Source organism: Delphinus delphis, chromosome 9 (assembly GCF_949987515.2).
Source record: "Delphinus delphis chromosome 9, mDelDel1.2, whole genome shotgun sequence".
In the NCBI taxonomy this organism is placed as follows: Eukaryota; Metazoa; Chordata; class Mammalia; order Artiodactyla; family Delphinidae; genus Delphinus; species Delphinus delphis.
Window position 1 is genome coordinate 27608158 of NC_082691.1, and position 19124 is coordinate 27627281.

At 32.0% G+C, this 19124-nt stretch overlaps 1 protein-coding gene across 1 annotated transcript in view; it reads right to left on the minus strand.

Annotated features, from left to right (window-relative positions):
- The window catches only part of PCLO (piccolo presynaptic cytomatrix protein), a 363526-nt gene that overhangs the window by 120348 nt on the left and 224054 nt on the right, over positions 1 to 19124 (minus strand). The window contains exons 8-9 of the mRNA XM_060020341.1: positions 15184 to 15320; positions 9301 to 9391 (exon numbers count right to left, since the gene is read on the minus strand). Coding sequence (XP_059876324.1) covers positions 9301 to 9391; positions 15184 to 15320 — 228 coding nt within the window. The remainder of the gene's footprint in view (positions 1 to 9300; positions 9392 to 15183; positions 15321 to 19124) is intronic.

Sequence of the window (19124 nt, forward strand, 5' to 3'; positions counted from 1 at the left end):
CATGTAAATAACATCGGAGGCATGTTAAGTGTATGTCAGCTATAATTTATATCAACTGCATGGAGCAGAGTTCACCACATTTTTGCCTCAGTTCCCTTTTATTTTATATACCACATGTGAGGACAGCAGTGCAGTCTCAAATAAAAGTGATCAAACATTTTTATTTGATCACCTGGTGCAACTTATTTGATTATGGTTAAGTTTCTTTCAGAATTCAGCTTTGAAGCAAACAAGACAAAATCATGCTTCAATGATTTCAATGATACCCATACCACCTATCAAATTAAATTCAGATTCTTTACTTGTCTGGTCCACCATGATCTGGCCCTAACTTTGGTTCCTTTTATGTACTCTGTGTTCTATCAAAACAAAATGGAAAAAAAAATAAAGAAAAACCCAAACAAAAATAATCTGTCTTCCTGCAATGATAAAGTCATTGAAAAGAAAAAAACAGCACTAATTACGGTCTAAGGCCTAAAATTAAGACTCAGTATTATGTGCTGCCTCATGAACTCCTCAAATTAGCAGGGTCTTAAATGGTCTAACCATAAGATCCCCTCCCTACTCTGGTGGATATAAGGACCCCTAGCCAAACAGCCCCCTTTATCAAGGGGATCAAGTACAATTTCTGCTTATCCCTGAGCAGCTGGGTTTGAGTTTCCTCCAAGTCGAGGAAATTATTCAACCAAGTCAATCATATCTTCCTTCAAGAACCAGGGGAAGTCCAACCTTTTGATACTAAAATGTTGGCCTTCCACAGCTGGTTGTTTACGCTTTTCCTAAGTAGAACCCCCATGTGGCCTATATATTTTAAGGAAATAATGAATATCATGGCAGCATTTTTTCACTGCAGTATTGTGGTATCGTTTATAATCCTGAAAAGGGGAAGGCAGCACAAATGTCCAACAATTGAGGAATGGTTGATGTAGATGATTAAATATCTACAAACATGATAAAAACAAGTAATTAAATTTGTTTACGAAGAACTTTTGATGTAACAGGAAAATGTCTTTGTTAGGCAATTTACACTATATTAAAAATACATATGTAAACTACTTTACAATATACTCCTAACTTTTACGGTGTGTGTACATGGGTATAAACAAGATAAAAAGGAAAGAGAATATAAGTTGTCAAATTACGATGGCTTTTATTTTCATCTTTATATTTTTCACTACTACCATAATTTACTGAGGATCGATAGCTCTATCTATCTGTCTATCCATCCATCCGTCCATCCAGCTATCTACACATACACAACACACACACACACACACACACACACATGCTCATTTTACGTATACATACAAAGAACACAGTTGAAAATGATACATGCATTTAGCCATTTAGCTACTGGTAGATGAAAGCCAGATGGGAGGTTTCCCTTATAGATCTCTAAAAGAGGAAAAAGAAATGAAAATCTTCATGAGAAAAAGGGGAAAGATGTGTTCTCTACATCCCATTGATAAAATTCTTTGAGCAAATGAAGATATGCAGTGCAAAAATTGTACGTGTACAAACATGTACCCGTGGTTTGTGCCATATTTTAATTTTCATTAGATAGTCTCATGTATTCATTGCTTCCTATGTATTAGCTCCACTTCTTCAAGTGTCTTGCAAATTTTTCGAAGCAGAGTGGTCGCCACAGGCTCTTCCCGTATCTGCCTCATAGCTAGGTTAAGGTTGAATCTATATTTAATATGAACTATTTATTTTTTTACAGTGGGCAAGTGAAAGATAGGTCTTTGTTTATCATAACTCTACTTTCTGTAATCCTATATTATTTGAAAAATTTTCAAGTAAATGTAACAGTTAAAAAAGGTAGCTATGGCTTCCCTGGTGGCTCAGTGGTTGAGAGTCCGCCTGCCGATGCAGGGGACAAGGGTTCGTGCCTCGGTCCGGGAAGAACCCACATGCCGCGGAGCGGCTGGACCCGTGAGCCATGGCCGCTGAACCTGCGCGTCCGGAGCCTGTGCTCCGCAACGGGAGAGGCCACAGCAGTGAGACGCCTGCTTACCGCAAAAAAAAAAAAAAAAAAAAAAAAAAAAAAAGGTTGCTAAATTTTTGTTTCAGTATTTTTATTGACTATGGAACATATTCTATGGAACATGGGGGTATTTTTTTAAACTAATTTGCTGATCATATCTTTGAGAAATACTGGGTAAGATATATAGAACTATTCTTACCACCTAGAAGGTTCCATCTGAAGTCTGAATACACATATCTATCTAAGTCACCTCTAAGTTTGTGGATTTTCTCTGTAAACACTCATAAGTAAGAAAAAAAGGAGGAGAATGATATCAGTATTTGGTGGAAATGGTTATACTTTCAATTTCAAAAGTGAACGGAAAATATGCAAGTGCAAAGTAAACAGTATAATTATTTTCATATCTTTTTAACATATTTAAGATTTTCATTTGCTTTCTTAGGATTCTGCATACATAATTTCTTTGGTTGCATATTGGGACAACATAATGGACTGACCAAACTATGTAAATAAGGCAATTATCACAAATGTAATCATTTCCATTAAAAAAATTATTGAAATATAAACCATAGTGAGTATGAGGGTTTATTTGCTGTGTATATACGTATGTATGCATGTATGTAAACTCCCTAACCTCTTCCAAAAATGAAAACATAATTCACTCAATGCCTATTCATATTGCCAGGATTTGAGATCTCCATTGATTCACAAAAGGAAGCGGAAAGTCTGACTAGCTATTGTTTGCTTTTAAAGCTGTTCTTAAATACTTCTGCTCAGATTTTTAAAATTTTAGGCCAATAAAACTCCTTCCAGTGAGTATTAAATGGGAAGAGACGAAGGAATTCTATGGCAGGTGGTACAGTTCCTGCATTGTTGTCACAACGAGTCACTAATGTTCTTTAGGAACAAAGCAGGGATGTCTGCTCTCACTACTCTGTTCAGTATTGTACCACACTTTTAGCAATTGCAATAAGGACAAAAATGAAACTTATCCCTATTGGAATGGAACAAGTGAAACTGTCTTTACTTGCAGATAACATAATCTTGCATGTAGAAAATCCTAAGAACTCCATAAAAAACTATTAGAACTAAAAACACTAGCAAGATTATAAGCCAAAAGGTCAATATACAAAAATCAAATGTATTTCTATAAAATGGCAATGAATAGTCCAAAATTGAAATTAAGAAAACAACTGCATTCTCAATAGCATCAAGAAGAATAAAATAATTTTGCAGACATTTAGCAAATGAAATGCTACTTTTGTACACTGAAAACTATAAAACTTTACTGAAAAAAATGAAAGGATATCTCAGTAAATGAAGAGGTATTACATGTTCATGAATTAGAAGATTCAATGTTGGTAAGAGAGCAATTCTCTCCAAATTGATCTATAATTTCAATGCAACCTCTATCATAATCCCAGTAAGTTGGTACTAAAAAAATATAGAAGTTAAAAGGATCAAGAAGAGCCAAAACAATTTTGAAAAAAAAAGTTGGAGGACTTCCACTACCAGATTTCAAAACGTAATATAAAGCTATATAGTAAGCAAAGGAGTGTAACAGTTAGGCGTATATTCAAACAGTACAGAATTGAGAATCTACAAATAAATTCTTGTATTAATGGTAGATTGATTTTTGACAAAGATACCAAGGCAATTCAATGGGGGACATTTTTTTAACAAAAGGTGCTTGTACAATTAGATATCCATTAGTGCTTCAAAAAAATGAACCTGGATCTCAGCCTCATACCATATACAAAAAACAGCACAAAACAGGTCACTGACCTGAATGTTTAAAGCTTCTGGTATAAAACACAAGAGAAAACATTTTGACCTTGGGATAGTTCTTAATACATTATCAAGAACAGCAAGGTTCACAAACAAACAAAATCAATAAATTGAATTCCATTAAAATGTTAAAACTTTTCATTAAAATACACCTTTAAGAAAATAAAAAGACAAAACACAGATTAGAAGGAAATATATGCATGCCATGTATCTTATAAAAGACGCATCCAAATATATAAAGAACTCTTACAACTCTCTATGAGGACAAACAACCCAAATAAATATGGGCAAAATTTCTTAATACATATTTCACCGAAGAATACGTATGCTTTGCTTATAAACCTAAAAATATGCTCATTATCATAAGTCATGAGGAAAATGCAAGCTAAAAATAACCATGAGATATCATCCACACTCACCCCAAAAGACAGACATTACCAAGTGTTGACAATGACATGGAGAAAGTGGAATCCTTACACACTGCTGGTGAGAATGCAACATGGTACCTTCACCTTGGAAAACTATTTGGCAGTTTCTTAAATAGTTAAGAAACTTACCATGTAACTCAGCAGTTCCACTTCTAGGATGCCATACAAAAATATCGTATGTCCAAACTAAAACATGTATGCAAATATTAAGAAAAGCCAGGCAAAATCCAATGGATAAACAAATATACACAATCTAAACAATGGAATTCTTCTTAATAATAAAAATAGCAAGCTTCTGATACATGTTACAAAATGGATAAACCTAAAAAATACTGGTAAGGGAAAGGAGCCAGACACCAAAACTGTAAACTGTGTGATTTAATGTATGTGAAGTGCCCAGAAAGGGTAAACTCAGAGACATAAATTTCCTGCCTGTGGCTGGGAGAGGAGTGTTGGAAGTGGCTATTGCTATCAGACTCAAGGGAACTTTTTGCAACGATCGAAATGTTCTAAAACAAAATTGTGATGATGGTCACACAACTCCATAAATTTATAAAAGTCATTGATTTGTACACATACAACGTGCATATTTATGATATGTAAAGTTGTTGAAATAATAATTTAAAAAGGGCTATCCACAATGGTATTCCTACCAACTCAGATCCAATGAGATCTGTTATATTTATCTGTTTCTAGAAGCTCATGAAGATGGTGGACTAAAGAGGAATAGAAAATGAGCCGCTATTTCCACAGAAGACACTGCTGTCTTTTGAACCCAAACATTTTTAATGTTCTTCACTATTGCACTTCCTAATTAGTCTTTCTAGCCTTGCAGATGCAGCCAGTCTATTGCAGAACTATACATAAGCAAATATCTTTTTTAAAATCAGAAGAATTTCTTTGACTTGTTTCAAACAGCTGTGTTTCTGGAGCCATAAGACGAGTTCTAAATAAAAAAGAGACTAATTTCTTGAGCATTACATTTTATCTTTTTTTCTGATAATTTCTGTCTAAGAGAAGGGGAAATAACATTTGTTGAGTGTATAGTAAGTATAACATTTTGGGCTAGGTGCACTTGCAATTATGTGAGATAGAGAGAGCTGGTCTTATTTTATGGTTGAGCAAACTTATTCTCAAAATTTAAGTAAGGATAGAGCTGCACTCCAACTCAGGTCTTTCTAATTCTAAAACTCATGACCTGTTTTCTCCATTTTGCTGCCTTTTACTTGTTTGAATAAAGGTTTTCAAAACCACTGTACAGTTGTTGATCAACACCTATAAGAGTACCTTTGAAGTTTACGGTAAAAAGTTAAAGTGTCTATTTCCTTAAAATTATGGGCCGCTTAATAGAAAATTGTATGCATGTATTTTTCTCTGCATACATCATAAAAATACTATAAATAATGGTACATATGTATATGTGTGTACACACTTATACATATATACATATGTCTATGAAAAATAAAGTTTTATAAATTCCCGGCTTTGTCTCAGTTGTTCCTAAAATTTTACTGTAATAATTACTCACATTTCAGATTCTCCTACTAAAGTATGAGTAATTTGTAGATCAAGGTCTTTGTTGGATTCATTCTAGTAATACAGCAACCAACACAATGTAAATCACACCATGGGTGTTCTCTCAATAACTATTAATGAATAAAAATTTTTTAATAAATTCAATATAAGTTTAAAAGCAGTTATAAAATACACTTTATTTGTGTAAGTTTTTTATAGGAAGAAATAAAAGCTTATTTAGAAGTTTTTAAACTTTCTCTATAAAGATCCTTAGAGAAGTATTTCTCAAACATTTTGGTTCCAAGGAGCCATTTATATTTTTTAATATTATTAGAGACTTCAAAAAGCTTTTGTTTATATGGGTTATAATTATGTGTATTTTCTGTATTATAAACTAAAACTGAGAATTTACAGTACTTATTAATGAATCTAAAGTATTAAAAACTCATTCTATGTTAAAATAAATCACATTTTTAGTAAAAATGTATTTTAAAAACAAAATATTTATGAGAAAGGTGGCATTGTTTTATATTATTGCAAATCTGCTTGATATTAAGTTAAATAGAAGACAGCTGAATTCTCTTATCTGTTATATACAGTCTGTTGTGATGTCACACATCAATTAATCTCTGAGAAACTCTACTGTATATTCACAGGAAAATAAGAGTGCAAAAGGCAAATGCTACCTTAGCATTACTATGAAAATAATTTTGACCTTGAAAACCCCCTGAAAGAATCTTGGATAACCATGAGGGTTCCCAGGTCCACATAGTAGAAAGAATTAAGAAAAACAAAACAACAAACTTTCTAATCCTGTCTGCTATTTTGAAATTACTTTTGCTTCCAATAAATAGAAATATATTTTTTCCTTTTCTGTGATGTATGCTGGTTTCATATAATTCTTATAAAATATTTTAATGCTAGACCCATTTAGAATGGTCTATTAAAATACTAAAAAAGATATATTTTATTTCTACTTTCGATGGGTTTATATAACCAAAATGAAAATTTACTAATGACAATTTGCCCCTCTGTTTAGGAGAGCAGAAATACTACATTTTATTCTTCTCTCCTTCCTTGATTATATCCTTATCTTTTTGACAAAGGGAGTTAAATTATTAGCTTAGATAGCTTTTTCACTATTGATGAGGCTATTGGACACTGCTGTTTTTCTCTAAATGTGAGCGACAAACAGGAATTTAATTATTTTTTATTATGAAAAATTTCATGCATATAAAAAAGTAGTGACAAGACTATAATAAAACCCAGTGTGGGTGATCTTCCAACTCCAACAATTAATCAAATCATGGTCAGTTTTGTCCCATCTATTTCTTTACCACTCTCTACACAGCTAATTGTGAAGCAAATTCCACACAAGACATTGTTTCATCTGTAAATATTTTAGTATGCATCTCTAAAAGATATATTCCATTTTTAATGAAAACATTAACATAAAAATGACACTGATAGCTACGAATAACTTTACTGTCACCAAACATTTTGTCACTCACACTAAGCTTTTGGTAGACCAGCAAATAACAGAGATTAGCCAGGAGTGTAAATGCTCTATGCCAGGGTTTGCCTACTAACCTCAAATTGCTGGAGGCTGTTTGCTAAAAATTGCCGTTTCTGGTTCTAGTCTCGCATATACATGCATTTAAATCCCTTTCAGGTACTTAAAGACTTATCTGAAGACAATACAAATTGCTTCAAAACGTTTACTTTAGAATGAGATGGTGCTACAGGATACATGGAAAATATATTCAGTAGTAACGCAGGGTAAGTACAACAAGGAAAATATTTTTATTATTACTTTAGGCAAATATCAAAATAAAAAGGAGCTTGAAGAGAAATAATATAATACTCTAGTAAATTTACCGTTCAAACCTATAATGCTCTTTTCTCATTTTGCAAAATCTATATACAGAGGAAACTGAATTTAGTTTTCAGACTAGAATATTTATAACAAGAAATCAATAGCTCTTATTTCTGTTATTCTTATATTTTAAAATAAGAATTATTATTTTTTTAAATGGTAGTAAAAGAAAACAAATTTTAAAAAAATTCCTAATTGTAGTAAAAGAAAAATTTAAATAAGCTGCAAAAGAAAAATGATATGGTTGAAGGGATAATTACTTTGACATAGTATATTAATAGTAATACAACTAGAAAACAGACATATTGATATAGAGTCCTGATGATTTAGTAAAAATGCTTTGAAGATTTTTGTTGTACTCCCTGAAAAAAATAATTTTGGTATTGCTAGAAAGTATTATGTTGTTTTGCTTTATGAGCTAGAGGGAACTGAAATAGTTTGTAGCAGGTAATTATTTCTACAAAAATAGTCCCTGGATTTTAAGTCTCATCCCTGGAATGTTCATCAGTACTTAAAATACAGTCTGCATGCAATAAAATCTTGAAAGGTTGAATTATCTATCTCTGGCAGAAGAAAAATTACCCAATCTTAAAAGGAAAACAACAATATTAGGCTCTAAATCAATTCATTCTCTATGAAAATAAAGAGAGGACAATTGCTCAAAGCAAAACCTGTTCCGCATCTACATTCTCTAAGGTCTAAAATCTGCAAGGAACAACAGGAAGAACACTGAAGAAATACCTCTTTTTTATTCTCTATCAGTCCTTAAAAAAAAAAACCCTCCAACACATAGGCCATGTTAGATATACCACCTATACATATATCCATATATATTCATGAATATTTTCTGTTGATGTACGGTGTCTATGAAACAAAGAGTGAGAATATAGGGAAATACTTGAGTGAGAATACAGGTAATTGTCATATTTTAAAATTTTATTAACTTTGAGAAAATTTATACTTCCATCTCACAAATATAAGAGCACTTTTTATTTGTAAACTAAATGCAACTTGAGATCTGGATTAGATTCTGCATCAGAAAAAAAAAAATTAGCGGGGATACTCAAAATTTGGATAAGGCTTGTAGATATTTCAGTACTATCATAAAAATGTTGATTTCTTGTTTTGATCATTTTTTGTGGTTAGATAGATGTTAACATTAGTGAAACTGGGTAAAGGGTGGGCAAAAGAACTGACTGTTATTTTCTGGGAGTCCAAAGTATTTCAAAATAACAAGGTTAAAATTTCTGTCATAAGTTTGGTTTACAGAAGAACACAAACAAAAATCAACAAAATTGATACTCTTCAAATTGATAAGGTATAGGGGAATCTATTCTTTAGAAAAATTCAAGTTAGTTTTCTACTTTCTGTGTAAGAATGTTTCATGGTCCTATGACCATATTACTCAACAGTGCAATAATTACGTAGCATTGTAATGTCATGCACATTTTAAAAAATGAAGATAATTAATAGAATGATCTAAATATATATGCCATTTAGTAATGTATCATACTAATGATTATGCCATTATTGTCTTTTATATTCAAATGCACAGCCTGCTTATTTTTTGAAATTTTCCAATACACAACTTTTGACATAAAAAGTGGTGTTTTCTAAAATTTAATGAGTCATCTAAACTGAAATTCAAATACATATCTCAGTGCGACATTAAAGTGAAAAGAACTAGATTATTTGATTTCCTTTACCTGAAACTGTGTGATCCTTGGAGTCTCTTGTTATTTTTATCCTTGCATGAGGAAAGATGTAGTGCACAGTTTTCCCGTTCATCTGTATAATCTAAGACGTACATGTGATAAGGTGAAAAAGCAACGTTAAAGAGATTTAAAAGGCAATTTACAGAATTCACTTATTTTTCAAAGCACATTGATTCAATCAATGAAAATATATTAGAAGACCCTCAAACGATGACAATTTTAAGCATTTAATACTACACAATGACGTTATTGGTTTCTGAGTTCATTATAGTCTTTAGGTTTACAACCCGTTTCTCTTGCAAACTGATTTGTTGTGTTTGGAAAATCAACGAGCACATGTAACACCTAAAGGATGTCTGTTACTATGGTAGTGCATAGTAGTGATGACAGTGGATAGAGGAAGTATATGGAAAATTGATATCTGCTGACTTTGTTCTGGACAGCCTAGAAATAGGCATTGTCAATTTTCAGCAATCAAGTGATCCTAAGGGAGAAAAGCCAGAGAAGATCCTCATACTCTGCATCTCTATCACTCTACTAGGAATGCATATTTATGTTATTTTGATTTCATTGTGGAATTTTGCTTCTGCTGAGCACATCTACTAGCAGTTTCAATGTATACCTGATGCTGAGACTAATTCTGTATAAATAAATCAAATCTTTCCTCATTCTAATATTTTCTGAAGCCTTCTTTGAATGCAAAGGTGTTACTTCTTATTTACTTCTGATGTTCCTTCGGGTAGAAGAAACAACACTCAAAGTTCCTGTTACAAGCCTGTGATTTCAATTCTCATTACTGAGACTTGAACATGAGAATACTATAGACTGCATTATTGCTGTTTCCACCTGGCAAAATGAGATTTCTGAAACAAAAGTAAATTAGCAAATCCAAACTTATGCTTTATATTTTATGGAATTTGGCTTTCAAAAGAGATTTGTGAGATAATGAAAGATAGAAATAGTAAAATATTTATATACCTATATTAATAGGATTTTATTAGGATAGAATCTTGTATTTATCACCTGAGGAGAATTTTTGACTATAATTACAAATGAAATAACAGTAAAGAGACATTCAATACTAACAATTTCAGAATACGTTTAAGAAGTTTTTGGAACTACCAAACCAAAATATTAAACAGAATTTAGAACTAAAGGGATCTACATTTTGTGAAGGAAGATTCCTTGTAATACTCTTGTGATATTAATGTGTCTTTGAAAATCCATCAGTAAAACTGCTAGACTTCTGGATTTTAAAAGGAAAATGTACTAAAAAAAATACAAACTTAAATTATAGCCTTTAGCTTTTATTCTTTTCGGCAAAGAATAAGCTTAGTCAGGCCTCTGATAGATATAAAACACTCCCCAGTCAACAGCAGAATCCTGTCAAGTCCAAGAATATTATATGAATTCTGCAAAGTAAAGCTAAAGTATTGTTTGCAAGATTGTAAAAATATTATGGTCAGTATAATCAGTCAATCTTGATAATTTATACTGATGCTAACTTTGTATACCACTGAAAACCTTGTATATATTCATAACAAAATAGTGTGCATTTTCCTCTTTTCTTCCATACTCTTGCCTCCCATTCTGTCTCTTTCTCTTTCTTACTTTCTCTCCTGGCCTCCTTACTTTCCCTCCCTTCGTCTTTTCTCCTTCTTCTACTTTCCTTCTTCCTCTCTTCCTCTCCTTCCTCCCTCCCCTAATCTGCATTTAAAGATCTTTATTTTTTACTAAAAATCAAACCATGTGCATTGAAAATCCTACAACTATTAGATATAACTCTACTTTGTTACTGTAGATAATTCACTAAAATTATGGATATTATTTCATTTTACTTCAAATGTCTTCTAATTTCACTTGGCCAAAAATAAACTAAGAAAACACAATTTTGCCTTTTACTCTAATTCTCCAGTCTAGGGAGAAGCTGATATAATCTGATAGTCCCCCTACTGCATAGTCTAGAAGAGTAATCAGGTTTCCCAAATGTTTCATCAGTTTTATCAACTAGTCCCTACTGCCTTTCAATATGTATCTATGATGATATTAAGTAGAAGGGATGTTAAGCTTCTTCATTTCCATGAATATTGCTTTCAGAGCATCTCACAGAATTTCCTGTAATTTCAGCTTCATGAATTCATTTAATCAATTAAAAACATTAAACTGCCTCAGTTTTGATCAATGTGACCAAGAGTGTGAGGAAAGCAGAAGTATCCATCTCCCACGTTTGCACTAGCTGGATATTGGCTTTATTCTAACCAACGCAGGTAAGTGTTGAGAGAGTTCTCTAGCAGATGAAGTCTTACGGCAGGTGTTGCTTCTGCCAACTAAGAGTAGGAACAAGGCCAGAGGGCGGGACTGACGTCAAGTAGTGCCTCATACCTCTCCCCAAGAGCCAGGTTTCTGATAGCATAGTCTTTTGATGATTCTACACTGACAGAACTATCACCTGTATGCTGCCCAGAAAAAGGGTTCTTCCTCTTCCCTACCTACCAATATTTCAAGAGAAATTATGTTCATGAACTGGCCCTTCATACTTATGAAATAACAACTCTTGTGTTAATATATCTTTTATTTATACAGTCATTCATGCTTTCCCTCACCTAAATACCTTATATGACAGATGCAGGGGACAGAGTGCCCCTCTGGGGATCCAAACCCTGTGTTAGGCACTGCACATATACCATGGTGGATGGAGGAGACAGCAATTGCTCTCTAAAAGCCCGTAGACCAAGACACAATGCATGGAGTGCTACTGGAGCACAAAGGAAGAACACCTGTGGGGAGGTGGTGGTGGTAGTGTCAGAGAAGGCTCCTTGCAAGATGAGGCATGTACATGGAGACCTGAGTGATGAATAGGGTTAGCCAAGAGAAGAGAGGAGGGGGAATGATCAGGAAGAGGAAACAAGACATTCAAAAGCCCAGAAGAAAGAGAAAGAGTGGCTCTTTCAGAGGAGCTCAATGTACCGCAATACAGCGGTTGCTATATGGGAATTGCACAAGGCATGGGCATTAGTGCAGAGTGAAGGCATTTTGTACTAGTAGAGAAATGTTGACTTTTGTAACAACCCTGTGAAGGGTATTAGTCCTATTTATAGATGAAGAGACTGAAAAAAATTTAAAAAAATAAAAAAGAGAAAGGAGGCAGGTGATCTGTTCAATTCACAAAGCAGAGTTGAATTTCTACTGAACAGTGCAGAGGTTAAACATAAATATATATATTTGAAAAGAAACATATAGTTTTGAAGATTTGGTTTATTTTTATGGTTTATATGATTTTTGACTCTAACTTCAGAAATACTCTTCAATTTCTCTAATGTATGTTTACATTAAATATTTTTTAAAGCAGACAAATTAGTGCTTGCATTAGTCTATTTGGTTTTATTACTTCTGCCTCCAGAGCATTTTATGAACATAAATTCTTATTATGCATAAGTTTTCAAATAAAAGCAGCTGGACTTATTGGTACCAAGAGTTCAGTATTACCTTTTTGTGATTAAATATGCAAAGTGACTAAAACAAGAATGCTATTTTGCTATTCTTTCTAGACCAAAATATAGTTTTGATGAGTTAATGAGGAAGACAGTATTTGAAGATAAATATTAATGCAAAAAAGCATGAATTTTGAACTTTATATAAATGTAATCAAAGCATATGTTGTCTTCAATAAAGCTTTTATTTAGAGAAATCTATAAAGCAAAAGAAATTATTGTCACAAAAGTCAGTATATTTGCTACTTGTTTGGGAGAGGTTGAAAATTAGAATCTGCAAAGGGCACCTGGAGGTTTCAGTGCGCAGAAAATCCTCCCTTTCTTTGTTTGTGTGGTGGTTATATGGCTGTTCACTTTATAACTAGTTTATAATTCTACATATTTTCAGTTTTGAGTATTGCAGTGTTTTTGTTTGTATGTTAGATAACAAAATACAAATGTAAAAAATATCTTTTAGCAAGAAAATACACATTATTACATTTACCTGTATATAATTCTAACAAGGATCCTTACATTTTCTACGTTATCAAAGAGAGAAATTAATTAAATGATTCTCAAATACAGCCACTCTAATTTTGGTATTAAATTGCTCTATAATTATATATTTAAACATGATGTGCTATGACTTCAGTGAACCAAAATCATAAATCTGTAGATGTAACAGAAAATTATGAACAAAAAAGTCATTAGGAATATTTATGTTTAAACTACATACAATAATTTTAGAAAATATTTTTGGAGATGGACACAGATTATTTTAAAATATATCCTGTATAATATTAGTTGGATAAATTAGTTGGACAAGACTATTCTGATTGGAGCCTCAGAAGTTTAGGGAAATAATTGTATGGAAGTTATTATTTCTTTTAGCTCTTCAGTTTTTATAGTTCATCTTATTAGAATTTCTTTAAAGGATTTGTGTTTTCATTAACTTGATCTAGGTTTGTCAGAAATAGTAAACTTCAGAGAAACAAACAAGATGGGTAAGATATAACAAGTAAGTCATTACAGAGAGATTCCTGTAATAAAAAAAATTCAAGGAAATTATTTTCAGTTGACAAATTGATTGTTTTAGTAATTGTAGATAAGAGGTAAATTGAAACTTTTAAACATGTTCAGAATGATTTTAATCCTTTAATTTTCCCACTTCTGAGCTAGAGCTATTCTAGATCTAGAATACTTACAATATACAGAGAAGAACAGATTTCTATAAAATATGATAGCATCTAGAAAAACAAAATAAAATTCTGAGAAAACATTCAGAACAATTCTGAAAAATTTAGAACAAACTTCTGAGAAAAGAAAATTCTAATCAGCTGGAAATTTGTCTATGAAAGCTGAAATTGCTTAGGAAAAAAACAAATCTAAGACCATAGATAATATGTTTTAGACAGTACTTATACATGTAAAAGTCTTGTTTTCTTTTACACCTTAATGTGACAAACACTGAATTATAGTAAATTCATATGGTTCTTCTGTGTTGTTCAAAATACAGTTGTCATTTACATCAGTGAATCATTAATCAGACAGGGATGATTTAGGAGTTAATGTACATGATATAAGTAACTATCTCTTTGTGGGTATTTTAATAATCATAATGAATATACCAGCCTGCAAAAATCTGGTCTGTTAAGGCAACAGATTTAAGGCCACGTGGCTTACCAGAGGAATCTCCCTCAGATTATCCAACTGTTAATCTCCTAAGATCTATCAAAATTCAATTCAAACATCACCACATTTGTTCTAAAGTGAATAAGATCATGAATTATAAAATTATATTTATGTAATAGTGAATAGTATCTCTAAGTTTAAGTTTTTCACCTATAAATAGGTATTAATAAAACATACTTTATGAAAGTTGTTCTGAAGATAAAATCCAAAAATGAATGTAAAACAAAAAAACACTTCCACATAATAGACCCTAAAACATCATCCCTTCACCCGCAACTGACGCCTTCCCTGTCCCCAGCTGACTTGGTTTGGTCATCCTCTTATTTGCTTGACACCTGAACATACTGTTATGGAGAACATTGAAATTACCCAAATCTATTTCACCCAATATTCTGTAAGCTCTTTAGGAGCTTCATGTATTCTCTGTGTATGGCAGTGTTGGGTATATTGCACAAACTTAATTATCTGTTAGAGGAAAAAAATCACTTAAATTGCCTTGGTAGAAGCATCATGGTTATGGTGTGACATCAGTCATGGATGATGAAGTAAGGTTACTTAGTACTTTAAGATACTGAAAAGAAAAATCATTTGTGAACTTGATTGACAAAAGTCCCATTCGTTGCAGGATAACTGAGACCATTTTAGGATGAAATGAATCTTTTTTTTTTTTTTTTTAATAAATCTGAAAGAGATTGCTCAATATAGCACTTACCTGCTCTTGATGTTGACTGAGTGGTCTAGAGTGGACCAACCTTTCTGGCAGTTTTCGATCCAGACCGTGTCCATTTTCCAAACGAGATTCCCTGGGTTTGTCAAACCAATCTGTTTCTTCACGACGCAGGTGATAGGCTTTGGAGACCAAGGAAACATCAAACATTCCAACTCTAACAAATACAGATGACAGAGGGCAGCAGATGTTCTGAAGTACTAACATGCTCCAGGCTTATTAATCATTCATGCATTTCAAGCACAATTCCCAACAGGATCAGAAAAATCACTTCCAATACTATGTTAAAAATTTTGTACCATGGAATAACCTAGAAAAAATGATGTGCCACCTGTGAAACTTTTCAAAGCAAAATAAAACAAAATTTAAATTTAGATTAGGTGAAAGAAGAAATTTAGACAGTGATTAAATAAATAAATGTACAATGAATATTTCTCAAAGGTCATTCTATTCAACCTCAGTCCATCAGTATCACCTCCTCACCTCTCCCCACTACCCATCACCAAAATCCAAGGAAAATATATTCCTTGAATACAGAAGATTCTGTTATTTCCCCACTCTCATATCAACCCAGTACCACTATGGCTTTGGACATCAAGTGAGCATTTTTTGAAAACCTGACATTTCTATGACATCCATAAATAAACAAAAGCATTTATTTTTAGGAGAATCCCAGGTATCATTGCTAGGAACATGTGTGCCATAATCACCTGGTAGCCTAATACTAAAAATATATCTATTAGCATTTTTCATTAAAAATTAAATAATTATTTTCTGTGGGATCACAGATTTTGGAATTAAAGAGTTGGTTGACTGCTTTTTGTACTTAAAATGTGCCAAAACTTGACATCTTAAAATACTGTTTAAAAAATACAACCATATTTGAGTATATAAATATTATTTAAAAATTTTCACCCCATTCAGTTCTTGGTACTTCCAAGGTCTTTTTCTTATTTAGTACCCCCAAATCATTGTTTACCTAATATACAGAATTTGACTTTATGTAATTTTATTCTTTGTAAAAGGATCCCTAATTAATAGCCTCTGGAAATACATTCTTGCTTCCTAAATGGCAGATGGAGTACCCCTTCTCAGGTGCTCATCCTGAAAGATCTGTTGATGATGCTATCAACCTATGCCTTCTTGAAACTCTAGCTTCTACAATGCCGTACTACTGAGTGTTCCTCTCTATCTCATTACACTTCTCTTTCTGTCTACATCACTGACTTCTCTTCTACTACTTTCTCCCAAGACTTTTTCCCAGGCAATTTCCATTAGCTTTTTACTGGCAGGGCTGGCAAACCCACAGCATATACAGCATTACTCACCTCTACACCTCCCGTGATCTTGGTCAAGGCCACTGATTAACCACAGCACTTTCCCCGAATAAACACAGAATGATAGATGATGTGTCATAATTTAGTCAGTCTTAGATTTGAGGAAATACGATACATACCTGGTTTGTGGCTGCATATGTACTTATCTGATCTCCCCTATTAGACTCTAAGCTGCTTGAGGGTAAGGCTCATGTCTTCTTTTGTTGTTTTTTTTTTCTCCCTCAATACTAAAAACAATGCCTTGCAAATGTCATAATATTCATTAAATATTCAGGAAATGAATGAAACACAGGAAAATTAGTCATCAACTAAAGAAAGCTAAATATCCTAATTATGATAAGCACATGTTAAAATAAATATTAATTTGTCCCTTGAATCTCATTAACAGTTACACAATCTTTTCTCACAATCTACTCAATATTTATTATGGTTTTTCATAGTTTTGACATCAAGTGACTAAATTTATGAAAGAAATATTTAATATAAACTTGATAAGTAAATAGAAAATCCATTATTTAATCTCTAAAACTTATTAGATTATCAACAAACATCATTTTATATTAATTTTTGTATATCTTTATTACATGTTTCTCATAAAAAATAGTCTATACTGATTTTAATAAATGACTATCTTGGATAATGCACTACATGATTTCACTTGAATATACAACTTTGCTTAATGCATTTAAAATAACAATCCTTTAAAATGTTTCCTTGGTTGTGTCTATACAGATAAGGCAGAATCTCAACCTGATATATAAATTTTGTCAATTTATTTCCAATTCTGATGACATACTTTGATTGTGTTATGTCTTATAATGACTCTATACGTAACCAAGTTAGGATGGCTAGCATGTTTTGCATAGGAATTTATAGATCAACGAAGAAAAACCAGATTATATAAATCTGCTCTTATATTGGATTCTGTCTTCATCATTTACAGCAAGTTGGACTTAATTGCTAATTGTTTATAACTGCAATTGTCTGATCTGCCATGGTAGATCAGAACTTTAAAAACTAAATTTTATAATAATAATAATATTTTCCAAATTAAATAATCTTGCTGGAGATTAACATCCCATCGTTTTAAGCCACTGATATTTTCTTTTCTTAAATGTAAAATGCAAGAAAGCTATTTTGGGGTCTAGCATTATTCACATTATTGACTGTAACAATAGTTATACGAACAGCTTACTTCTATTCTGTACGAAATACTCACTGGAATTTTTTTTTAAAGACTGTATATACCGATGCTTTTTTTCTCTTTTTACATGGAGTATATTTTGAAAGAATGTTTTCAACAAAATATTTGCAGTTGTAGAAATACAATTTGACTGTTTCTAGTTTAGTTTTTCTCTTAACCATGAATGAATATTAAGTTGTAGACTTCAAGCTGATGGTCATAAATAGTAAGCAACATAAATTATGCCTACCTAGATTATACCTCAAATGGGATATTTCAACATTAATTGGAGTTATACAGAATACACCTGAAAAACATCCTGTTGTCTATAACCTAGAGTTTGAGTTCAGAGAAAGCGCAAAAATTTGAAATCAGTTAAATTTGCTTTGTTTACATGATACTAAATAGCCTGTTGGAATGTTATACTTTTCAAAGTTCTTTTAGTATCATTCAAACACAGATATAGTATATATGTGGTTAATTGTTATTTTAAAAATCCCTAATATTTCATGAGTTTATAATGTCTTGAGTTATGTAATTGGAAAGAATATTTTCTACTATTTTTCTTAATTACCCAAGGAATCCAAGATTTCAAAAGAAAAGCAGACCACTGTTCACCAGAAGAAAAGTGATATGCTTATGAGATATAAACACAAAGAAAATAGATAACATTTTAAAACATACATCTTTTAAAGATAATCACTACAATTCACACACATAATATTACATATGTAATTCAGTTTGTTATAGTTTTTCTTTGTAGAATTCTATATCAACATGATTTTTATGACTAAATTTCTTGTCTGCTTAATTTAAAAATACATTTTAACTCAATTTGACTTTGTGTAAATTTCATTGTAATTGTTTACTTCTCTGGTGTCATCGTTACATATTTCATAATTTTGTATGCTGCATGATGTCTTATCCAAATTAGTTTAAATAAGTTTCTGGAGATTAACATGCTTTTTTTAAAGCTGATGATATTTCCAAATACTTACCAAATTGTATTTGATAAGTATTTTTTGATGTGTCTTAATATTTTATCAAGTTTTCATAGTCTTTGATGACTATAAGTACACATCATCCGAACATATGAGAAATAAAAATTTGGTTATTTTTACATGGTTGTACGTAAATGACTGCCGTATTTTGGAATATCTAGAAACATCTGTATGTCTGGAACCATGATGGCAAAACATCTGTGATGAATAAATTAATTTGTCAAATTCTCTCCAGGTATATGTTCATCATGCACACACAGATTTTAGGTGTTTAGTTATGTGATTGACCTGTTAGTTTTTATTTTGCTATTTTACAGATACAATTATTGAAGAGCCTTTTTATTCTTCTGTAGCAGTCATTTTATATATATATTTATATACATATATAATGTGTGTAAAATGTGG